The 12,218-nt window shown below is 41.1% G+C and overlaps 1 protein-coding gene across 2 annotated transcripts in view; it reads left to right on the forward strand.

Annotated features, from left to right (window-relative positions):
* The window catches only part of XYLB (xylulokinase), a 142,121-nt gene that overhangs the window by 22,161 nt on the left and 107,742 nt on the right, over nt 1-12,218 (forward strand). For both annotated transcript variants that reach the window (XM_074943436.1, XM_074943437.1), the window contains exons 8-10: nt 706-778; nt 9,992-10,110; nt 11,444-11,525. In XM_074943436.1, the coding sequence (XP_074799537.1) occupies nt 706-778; nt 9,992-10,110; nt 11,444-11,525 (274 nt within the window). The remainder of the gene's footprint in view (nt 1-705; nt 779-9,991; nt 10,111-11,443; nt 11,526-12,218) is intronic.

Genomic DNA, 12,218 nt, shown 5'->3' on the forward strand with positions numbered 1-12,218 from the left:
TCAAAAAGAGATAGAGGGTCATTAAACCCTACTATCCTCATGATTCCATCTACAATCTATCTCTGAGCAGTTAGTTTGCAGCATAGTAGCAGGTAGCATTGCAATGCATAGCTGATTGGTATCAGAGGGCAGGGTTGTAAGGATGGTCTATGTTGCCTGACTTAGGAAGAAGTTAATGGACTCAGGAAGACAAGAGCCCATGTAGGGGTGATGGAAGAGTCTCTCGGAAGAGGCAGGAGAAATTTGTAAGATCTATTCCTTGTTTAGCTTTGGTTTCCTTTTGGATTCACTGATGGATGGTGTTGGTATGGTTTCTGTGCTGTCATCCATGCTTTGATTTTTCCGTCTCCCTGTTTTTTTGTATGCAGACTTCTTTTTATTAAATTGTGGCCCTTGGGTACATCATGGCTGTGCAGTAATTCATGCTAAGGCAGAGTACACTAGTATAGTGTGTGTATTTTGTATGTTTCAGAGCTAAAAGCTATTAAAAGCTTTTATTATGAGGTTCCTTTTTATATGGATGTCTTCTAAAAGCCCAGGCAGGAAAATTTTACTGGATAATCCTTGTAGTACTTCTTTTTCTGGTAGGCAGTACCCATTGCTGAGATTTTATTAATATTTTGTTGCTTTTGTTTACTCAAACTGCATTTGCTTGGGCATGAATGTTGAGGGGAGTTACTATCTCATGTTATCTTTTTGTTTCAGAGAATCTCTCTGGTTAGTAGCTTTGCAGCATCTCTTTTTCTAAGTGCTTATGCACCCATCGATTATTGTGATGGTAAGTGTTGTGTCTCTTCTTTTTCGGGGGGGGACAGTCTAGCATGGGAGTTCCCCTTGTCTCCCCATCATGAGTAGGAGAGGGGCATGATGTTTCCTACATGTTTAAGTCTTACTGCTCTGATGATGAGTGTATTTGAACTTGTGGCTCTGCACTGAATTAATTATTCCCATTTTAGTGTTCATCTTAATTCTGTCAGCCCTTTGTCCACATGGGCACATCTGAAATGTCTGTCAGTTATAATTTTGCTTTTTGTTGCCTTAGACTTGACATTCCTGATATTTCTATTCTTCCGTCGTTTGGGTTGGGTCTCACAGCATGTAAATGAGCTTTCTCACCTTAATTGGTGGACAAATTTATAACAAAAACATCCTTTCTCCAAAATGTTTGTTAGCTGATGTTGTTAAATAGATGTTAACTAAAAAAAAAAAGAAAGGGTTTTAAACGATCTAAGTAAAAAATCCATTCCCTTTTCAATTGCTTGATGTCATCACTTTCTTGTGATGACATTGTCTTGGTATTTTTTCAGTCATCAAAGTGATCCAAGACAGGGTCTTAATTGCTAATTTAAAGAGAAAAACCACCCTCCCCCCCCCCCCCCCCAAAAAAAAACCCCAACCCAAAACAGGCCTTCTTTTGCATCATAACACAGGCAAAAAGGTGACTAGCCCAATTACTTTTTTCTTTGCAGGTTACCTTTAAGTTTCAGTAAGCTTCAGTAATAATTTTTGCGGGTCTGCACCATATTTCCCAGTGGGCCATATCCTGAAAGATGCTGAGCACCCATCACTCCAATGATCATTAGTGCAGGTTATGGATAGTCAGCAAGTGCAACCCATTGACTTTATTTGGAGTTGAGGGTGCTTAGTCCCTCACAGAGTGCCTCAGCACTTTGGAGGATTAACCCCAACATACTAAACTAAAGCTGGTCAAAACTCTTTTGGATTTTTTGTGTGTGTGGAAAAAATAACTTTTCAAATGAAAAGAAAAATTTCATTTTGGTTGAAATTTTCCATTTGTTTTTCAATGAAAAACTAAAATGGTTTGGTTTTTGAAAACTATTTTCAGAGAGAGAAGATAGGGAGGAATGTAGCGGGTCTGGCACTGCACCGCCCCTTTGTGGCAGGGGTGGGATAGGGAGTCAGAACCTCACCACTCCCAAGTTCCCGTGCCCGTCTCTCTGTGGGCGGCCGGTTGCGGCCTAATGGCCTCCTTCCACACAATCACTCCTGGCTGGTGAGGTAGTGCAGCCTATCTGCCAGACTCCATGTAACTTGCCCCAACTATCTGGGCAGTGTGGCCCATACTGCCAGTCATCATCTAACCCCTGCTCACTGGGGCAGACTGCAATGTAATGGCCACTCATCATTGGCAAGGGGTTAGGACCAGCTGCCTCTGCTTATTCCCAGGCTGCCCCTCTGCAGCCCCAGTACCTTTCTGGGCCTTTACCAAGGCCTGCAGGTTTATCAGGCTGGAGCTCCCCAGCTCCGTTTGCCCTTCCCCTGCTCTGCTCTGCTCTGCTCTGCTCTAGGTACCTTGCTCCCAGACAGCTAGCCCTTCCCACTCCAGGGCTAGAGTGAGACTCCTCTGCTTCTGGCCCACAGCCCTCTTATAAGGGCCAGCTGGGCCCTGATTAAGCCAGCCACACCTGTGGTCAGCTGCAGTTAGCTTCCCCCGGCTGTTCTTAATCCCTTTCCCTGCTGCAGCCCTCTCCAGGGCTGCTTTCAACCCCTTCAGGGCCAGAGTGGGGTGACCACCCCGCTTCAAGGAAAAACAACTTTTTCAGTTTTTGAAATGGAAATGTTTTTTGGTTTAGTCAAAAAAAACCAAAACATTTTGTGAAAAACTTTGAACAAAATGGGAAATTTTTTGTTTCATTTGAAATTTTTCACAGATAACATATAGCATTCTAACCAGCTCTAACTTACACATACGGTGCCCTTCTAATTCTGTTGCTCCTCTGGACATTTAAATACGTAGAGTAAATATTCAGTCCTGAGGATATACAATTATTAAATATTTATGTGAAAAAGATGAGAGAGTGAAGTAAGACATTACAGTGCCAGTCTTTACTAGACTGAAGATCATGTATTATTTAAGTTACATTCTGTCTTCCATTCCCTTGTCTTCCATTAACATAATGGGAGATCATTCTAATTCCAGTAATAAAAAATAATTATTATGCAATAGTTATTTTGCTGCTGATTACAAAAGACTGTTATTTTCTCATCTTCTACAATTTCCTGCAGTTCACCTGATCTCTTTCCATGAATCCTGTATATCGCATTTGGAAATACATCTCTCAAAATAATGTTCATATAATAGACTTCTATTCTTCATTTCTGTAGGTTTAACTTCCGGACACACAGGCTTTAAAAGACCCTGTCAAGTTGCACTAGAGGACTAAACAACTTATGTCTTTAAAGTTGTAGATTACACAAGGAAATGTTACTTACTCCAATTAAAATGTTTCCTTTTTAAGGCCCAGTGTTATAAGGCATGACTCGCTATCCATAAGCAGCAGAACACCCTCGTTTGATTGATTAAAAAAAATTAACTACAATGTGGGGAAAGAGGAACGATTTCCATGTATATTGTGCAGATGTTAAAAGTAAGATACAGGAACTCCTCACTTAACATTGTAGTTATGTTCTTGAAAAATGCTACTTCAAGCGAAACGATGTTAAGCGAATCCAATTTCCCAGTAAGAATTGATGTAAATTGGGAGTGTTTGGTTCCAGGGAAATTTTTTTCACCAGACAAAAGACTTTGGTACACAGCAATGATGATTGTGAAGCTTGGTTGAGGTGGTGAAGTCAGAGGGTGGGATATTTCCCAGGGAATGCCTTACTGCTAAATGATGAACTAGCCCTCAAGGGTTAACTCGTTGTTAATGTAGCCTCACACTCTACAAAGCAGAAGGAATGAAGGGAGGGGAGACAGCATAGCAGACAGAGACACACACTGTGCGTGTGTGTGAGTGAGAGAGAGATGTGCATTTCCCCTTAAGTATGCTGATCTCTGTCTTAAGTACACTGCCTTGTTAATTAGATCAGCAAGCTGAGATCCACCTCAGCTGTTGCCTCCGGGACTGTTGTGTCCCCCCCCTGCTCTATGGAAGATGGGGTAAGCGGGGTGCAGGAGCAGGGGGGAGGGAGACACCCTGACATTAGCCCCCCTCTTCCCCTCCGCACAGCAAGCAGGAGGCTCAGGGAGCAGCTCCTAGGCAGACGGCAGGAGTAGCACATGGCAGTGGGGGAGGGACAGCTGAACTGCCACAATTGATAGCCTGCTGGGCAGCTGCTGCACAGGGAACTTAGGGGAAGCGGGGAGCTGCTAGGGGGCTGTGGGTCCACCCTAGTTCCAGCCCCCACCAGCTAGCTCCACCGGGCTGCTCTTCCTGCAAGCAGTGGACAAAGCAGGCGGCTGCCAAATGACATTAGAAGGGAGCATTGCACAACTTTAAACGAGCATGTTTCCTAATTGATCAGCAACATAACAACAAAACAACATTAACTGGGACGACTTTAAGTGAGGAGTTCCTGTACATTTGGGACCTAAAATACTTGAGTGTGTCACCTTGAGGCATTGTTACTTTTTTTTTATAAAACACCTTAAGGAACAGCTACTCAGCTCTTGACATGGAGAGACTTTTATGTTTTGAAATGTTTTGTAAGTACCTTAGGCACACCATAGCTTAGCATACTTCTTTATGTTCTATCAAAGAAGAACATACTAAATTAAGGCCTTTGTCAAGAGAAGCATATTGGCCTAAATTCATCCTGATGTAGCTCTGTTGGTGCCAATGGCGATATATTAGCTATGAATTTGACTCACCAAGAAACCGAGAAGAGAGCTTTGACACAAGTACACTAGGTGAGAGGTGAGCAAACTGCGGCCCACGGACCACATCCAGCCCGCGGTACCGTCCTGCCTGGCCCCTGAGCTCCTGGCCAGGGAGGCTAGCCCTCTCCCCAGCAGACTCAGCTCGCCATGTCACCAGGGCTCTGGCCCACTGCTCCTGCCAGGCAGTGCGTTGGCGTGGCTGGCTCTGGCCGGGCAGCGGGGCTGCGAGCTCCTGCTGCTCTAAGGGGCATGGTAAGGGAGCCGGGGGGTTGGATAGGGGGTGGGGTACTGGGGGGGGCGGTTAGGGGCAGGGAGTCCTGGGGGGGCAGTTGGGGGACAGGGAGCAGGGGGTGGTTGGATGGGGCGGAGGTTCTGGGGCAGGGGGCAGTCAGGGAACTGGGAACGGGGGGGTTGGATAGGTGTGGGAGTCCCAAGGGGGCTTTCAGGGCCGGGGGTATGGATAGGGGTTGGGGCAGTCAGGGGACAGGGAGCGGGGGGGTTGGATAGGGGGTGGGGTCCTGGGGGGGGGGGGGGGTTAGGGTCAGGGGACAAGGAGCAGTAGGGTTTGGATCGGCCGGGAGTTCTGAGGGGCGCAGTCGGGGGTAGGAAGTGGGAGGGGGTGGATGGGGGCGGGGGCCAGGCTGTTTGGGGAGGCACAGACTTCCCTACCCGGCCCTCCATACATTTCGCAACCCTGATGTGGCCCTCTAGCCAAAAAGTTTGCCCACCCCTGCACTAGATGTTATATATATGTTTTCCAGTATTGATCTCTGGATATTTTTTTCACTTTTAGTCCATTAATAAATCCAATTAGGCAATGTCTTTTGGTCCTTTGTAATAGAATTTTGTTTTTTTTCCCCCAGTGTTGAATCATTTAGGCTTTTTTGCATCAGTAATTAACATTTGGTGATCCTTACTGCACTTGATGGTGATCTTGAACTATCAATCAATGGTACTTGGAATGAGATACTGAATCCCTTCCATCCACATATGGATCCTCTTCTCAATCACCATTGGACCATGACCTCCGATATTGAATTCATTTATTGTTGAGTGAGTGTCCATATGAAGTGATAGTTCAAAGATCTGCCTTTGCTTTGTATGGCTTGACTCACTTAGATTTTAACCCTTAGAGTACTGGCAATCTTTAGACTGCCATCTAGATGAATATGTAGGAAGGTATGTGTATTCTACCTGTCTTTTATATGTAAAGATAGATATAAGTAAAATATTAATTTCTCCCTATAGGCTCCAATAGGTTAATGGTTCATTTAAAATATTTCTTCCATTTCTCAACCGAGTTCTGAATGGGAAGGTAAATGAAATGATCCTTTCATCCTTGAGTAGTATAGACATATCTGAACATTTATTAGCAATTGATGGCCTGGGGGAATTGAACCATCATCTTTTCATTGTAGGAGCTCAGACTGAATTGCAAAGGTTGGTGTTTTGCCCATCTAACTGGCTTTGTGGTGTTGTGAACACTGTCAGAGCATATAATATATATATGAAAGCTATTTGACATTCAATAAATAATATTATGTCCGTACAGAGTGGATTGATTAAAATCAAAGCACTTTAAATAACCCATTTTAATCATGATTTTAATCAGCAAGCAGAAAACCTTGTTATAAATACTCAATTTTAGTTGTGTTTTGCATTTTTACTTTAGTTATTTGCCTAAAGAAAGTGTGATTTTTATGAAAGCATGTTGATTTTTAGTGTGTTGATTTGCAACTATATATAGCCTTTATACTAAATTTGTTGCTTCTTTTTGCTAACAAGGAGGATACACTATATCTATACAAATTTATTTAAACTATATAAGTTAACACATTTATTCAGATTCTTAATTGTTTCTTTTTGTTTATGGTAGAATATGGTGAATGATGCATTTCTTAGTTACTAGTCAATTAATTTGTTTATTTGTGATTTGTATCAAGCTTTTATTTGAATGGAAATGCAATTAAATTAAAATGCTCAAAAGCAGCATTTTAATTTATTATTAAATAAAACTACCTTAAGTGTGCTGGATACAAAGTAAAAAATGATCAAAAAGTTTATCAGAATATGTTTTATATTTAAAAGTATCCGATTTATGATACAAAGGAAGTATTATCTGTAATGAATTAACTGAACTGATTGTTTTTAGTTACCATGTCCTTCAAGATTTTAGAATCAGTAGATTTCATCCTTTCACACCTAGTTTTTATTTGTAGACTGGAAGGGGAAAACAAACTTTCCTGCTTTTGTCAACTTGCAATTGGTTTCTTAACTTTGAACAAGCTAGTCATTGAACTGAACTAGTTGAATAAATTGATATGAAGAAGATATTCTCTCTGCACCTGCAGAAGAGGCTTCAGCTGTCAAAAGCCTGTTTAGCACTTCAACAAACTCTGGTTCCACCAGTTTTGTGGTTTGACTTTCTTTGAAACTTGACAGCAGACCTGTGCTGATTAATATTACTTTTTATATTTAGTTTAAATTATTTTAATAGATTATAGTAATTTTAGGCCTTAACCTGGGTTGTCAATTTTCAAATTTAATTTTAAAAAGGTTTACTTTTAAAAAGAAACCTATATATGATTTAATTTTTTTAAAATTAAATTTTATTTAAAAAAAATCAGTTTTATGCACCCTGTGTCCATAGAACAGGATTAAAGTGGGAGGTTTTAATGCTCTGCCAGTTGCATTTTGCATAGGAGGGACTAGAAAATTGCATACAAACAAATGATGATAGAGTTTAAAGACTGGAACTGTCATGACATTTTTCAAAATGGTATAAGAGAAGTCTGATTCAATGTGTCTCTAGGTTCAGATAAGGAATCTACCCACAAAATCACCATATGTTTCTTTAAAACTTTTATTGCTCACAGAATAATTAAACCTTTAGACACTTGGCATTTTACTCTAGGAAGCTAGATGTGTGATAGAGCTTTTCCACAAAACATTCCTCTTTGGCCCTTTTGCATAGGTTTGTCCAGACACTGTGCTATCCCTGCAGAGTCCTTGTGCAAGGACTCCCATTATGCCTAGACCATGTACAGGGGCGTTAAGTGGTAGGAAGGGGTTCCTTGCGCCCTCTGTCTCTCTTGTGAACTTCTACTGGTGTTGCATGTAGTTTGTCCTGAAGAGTGTGGTGGCTGATTTTTTTAAAAATGGTCCCTTCAAGAACGTGGAAAAGCTGGAATGTCCCTGTATCTGATTAAATCCTGTTGTATTTATTGCATTTGGTGGTGGTGGGTGTGATTGACAGCAGGAAAGAGCAATACATCTCTTGTCCATGGGAAGTGTGCTGTGCTATGCCGAATTCCTACTGCTGAATCATAGGGCAAATTAACCAGCATATAATGTATTAAGTGTATTTAATTTGCATGAAATGAGATTGATTGAATCTAATACATTTAATTTCATTTATACATCATTAACTCAGGTAAGGTGTAATCTAAATTTCCTACTATGTGGCCTGAGTTAGTGTCTCAGAGGTGTATATACATTCTGTAAAGCTGCATTCACTCTTGGAGCCCTGGCTCTGTTATGTCTTAACACTGGACTGTGTGTTTTTTGGTGTAAATATCCCATACATACTCATTGTTGGACCTCTCTATAAAACGTTAAGCTACCAAAGTGCAGAGGTCTAGCACAAGTCCCACCGTGCCACTTAATCCCTCTGTGAGTGTGTGTGTGAGAGAGTGCTTTTGAAAGAGAGGCTGCAGTGGGAATGGGTGTTGTTTCTGTACCCTATGTGCACTCAGGATGGGGGCTCTTCAGTAGCCTGAAATAGCTTGGAGCAGAGGAGGCTGTTAGGAATTAACCCAGGGTGTGGCATGTAGCTCAGTGCTTGCATATCCAATGGTTTCAAATACTTGTTTAGGGGTGCAGAAGGGCTACCCCATTTTTTAGATTAGGGGCCATGTTGCAGTTTTGTGGTCTGCCAGTAGGTTGAGGGGTGGACTACATTTCCTCCCCCCATGCCCCACAAAACTCCATGGACAGCCTGATCTCACAGTCCCTGTGCCAAGGGTGAGTTTCGCTCTCCCTACATATGTTGAAGTGTCTAAAGGTCAGTAGCACTGAACAAAATTCCATTGGTTTCAGACTTCCCAGTCAGTTTGGACAATGACTGAGTTTCTGTCAGTGAGATAAACAGGTCCTGGGCTAATTAGATATAAAATCAAAAGTGTTTTTAGCCCAGGATAATAATATTACTAAGTTAAGAGAATTCACCTTGGGTTATTAAAAGTACAGTGAAATGTCTAATTAAATATATCTTAGACCAGTGCAGGGAATGAGAGTTGATGGTATTCAACATCTCCACAGTTACTGCTCAGTCAATCATGGGTTTTAAAAACGTTTGTTCTTTTTAACTAGAGGAGAAGCTGGAGCAGTGTAAACATAGAGGGGAATGCAATGAGCTGTTGAGGCAGCCCTGTTCATTCAGAAGGCCTGATTAATCTAGTGAGCTAACTGCAGGGTTCAGATTTAGAGTCCCCTCAGCTCTAATCCTGGCTCTGACACTGACTCACCTATGTGGCCTTGGCCAATCATTAAGACCAAATTTTAAAATGTGTCCAGTAGTACACACATTGAACCTTATTTTTAGAGGTGTTGAGCACCCACAACTCTCATTGACTTCAGCTGGACTTGAAGGTATTCAACCAGTCTGAAAATCATGTCTTAAATGTATAAAACTGGACACACAAAACTTGTATCACCCAAAATTAGAGGTTACTTTTTAAAATTTGGGCCATGACCTTTCTTGGTCAATTTCCCTATTTGTAAAGGAGGGTGATAATACAAACATAACCTCACAGGCATCTTAGGAGGATTAGTTACAGCCAAATGATGGCCTAAAACCACAGCCCAACTAGGGTGCAGTGCAAAGGTGCATACCACCTTAGTAGGAATTCCTGCACTATTGTGCCTAAAGCACAATTCCCTCGAATGCAGAGGGACTGCAGTTTGATTGGGTGCAGCATAGGCTTCATTTTCTGCTTGTCAATGTTGAGGGGTTGCAGGATCTATCTGTACCTCCCCATTTATTTTGGGAGTCTAGCATCACTGGTTGGAGTGCAAGGACTTTGACCATATCCAGTTCCTATGCAGTGGGGAAGATTCCTTGCCCCCATCCCCTTTCCAAAATGAAAGCTACCACAGAGCTGTGAGTCAGTAACTGTACAGCATCCCTGTGCTCTGCTGAGCTGAGACCATTCCATCTCAGTATTAAATGTCCACTTTTATTTATAGTTTCTTTTCTGCCTTTAGGCAGGTGAAATCCTCTAATGCAGTATCTTTTGTTTTCTTTTCATTAATCTATTCTTATGTTCCAAGATCTACATTTTGTGTTTGAATACTGTTGTCTCATAGGTTCTGGAATGAATTTACTGCAGATTCATGATAAAATATGGTCCACCGCCTGCCTCAATGCTTGTGCGCCTGGATTAGAAGAAAAGCTGGGACCTGTTGTGCCATCCAGCTCAGTATTGGTATGTGCCAGTGGAGGATAACTGCTGATTTTGGGGCTATGCTCTGTGTGTGACAGATAGGGCCCCTCTTGGTGTATGTTTGCACAGAGATGCTGTGTTCTAGGGGTAGTCTCCAGAGCTGTTCTGGCTGACTAATATGTCCAGGAGTGCTGTGTAAGTGCATTCCAGAGCAGGAGTGCTGACATCTTTGAAAGGATGCACAAGCCCTACTTTGGTGGCTGGTGGCTGTCACTACTTTCATCACTAGATTCCTCTGGTTTTTGCATGCTGGGGATACAAAGACTAAGATTGTGGTGACCCTGTTGGCAGTCTTCAAATGATAGAAGTCTCTTTTCTCTCCTTGCACACCCACAAACACTTGTTTGACTTTAGACGAGAGAACAATGTTTACTGTATTCCTTTTATCATCAGTCAGTAACACTGAAGAAATAGAGCCTGACATTTAAGCTTCTCAAGTGCAGTACTGTGTGGTAGTTATAAAGTTTGAAGTTATTGCATGAGCCCTACAATCAATTATCAGGTTTATTAAAAGCCCCTCAGTTCGCCTAGTGTATCTTTGTTATATTGTCAAAACAAATCAGGTTGAATACCTTTTGAAATAGATTGTGGTCTGAGCAGCACCACAAAACGAGAGATGTGCATGCGTGGGAATGGGGATAGCAGGCACCCAGCCACTGTATAAGCACTAGTGAACATGGTTGACCCATCTGGGAGTGTGCTGTGATTCCAGTGCCAAGTGCTGGTCTTCTGGTATTGGCAGTGAAAACAGGAGCAGTGTTTTAGAAGTCATTTTAAGTGTCCTCTTATTTTAAAGAGTAATCTCCTCTTGCTACCATTTGTTGTTGGTGAGACATAAAAGAATGGAATCCTCGACCCCTGAAATAAAAGATAATCGATGATGAACATTCATATCACATTTGACATAGTGATGCATACTAGCTGTATGTGTTTTTTTTTGTTTGCATATCAATCTGTATTCCTATCTAATTTTGAATATTAATATATATGTATGTGGGTGTGGAACACAAGTGTATGTATATTTTGTGAATAACTGGAGGCAGATCTGAAGTCAGAATGCTGCTGTTGTCTTTACCGTTTCAGAATCTGATCTGAGGCATGTTTTCAGGAGGTTTTCTTGTTTGTATCTTACAAAAACGTTAGCTCAAAAATTTCTAAAGCGCTGCAATGTAAATGTAAAACAAATGTAAATAATTATTGCAGCTACTGTAGAAGTACTATAGAATCAGCTGGATATCTGTGTTATAGACGTATTTTGACACTCTGGGATTAATTTGCACTTTTCAGCTTTCTTCATGTGTTGTTTACTCCTTAGGGCTCTGTTTCTCCATATTATATTCAGCGCTATGGGTTTAGTCCAGACTGTAAAGTAGTGACATTTACCGGGGACAATCCAGGTGAGATAATAAACGAATATGCTTCCATAGTTCTGTGTTTGTGTATTATCATATTCACTGAATAAATCTCATTAATTCTTAGATGATCTATATATGGTGAAAGAATATCACACAGGCACCTTTTTCCAGCAGCCTTTGTCACTGATTCTTCTGAGATACATACTTTGTATGGGATATATACTGCATATGGACTCCAAATGCATCTCATAATCACAGTGCACCTAAATTGCACCTTGATAATTTAGGTTTTGGTTTGTCCACACCTGAGAAACTTCCTTTGCCAATGAACACTTCCATTTTAGCTTGAGAAAAATCTATTGTTTAAAGAACTTGCATTTTCTCCTCCAAGCCTGAAGGTGGAAACTGAGATCAGAGATTCACTCTAACTACTAGAACTTTTCTTCAATCAGGCTGTTAGTCCTGGGTATGAAGACGATAAAACCTAGTTCAAACAAACATATATTTAAATTAATATAAACCAATTCCCAAACCTTTAAAAAGAAATCACCCGTTAAAACCTGAAAAAAGGTTTAAAAGAAAAATTCTATAAACAGGAAACAAACCCTTAAAAAAGTAGTGCACAATTTCACATTAATAATCCAAAACACTAGCACTTGCATTAATGATACTGCAGTGCTTTAGACAGTTACTTGTGTAGAATAAATACCATAGTTTTTTAAAAAGGAATAACAC

This window comes from Natator depressus, chromosome 2 (assembly GCF_965152275.1).
Source record: "Natator depressus isolate rNatDep1 chromosome 2, rNatDep2.hap1, whole genome shotgun sequence".
Taxonomy (NCBI): Eukaryota; Metazoa; Chordata; order Testudines; family Cheloniidae; genus Natator; species Natator depressus.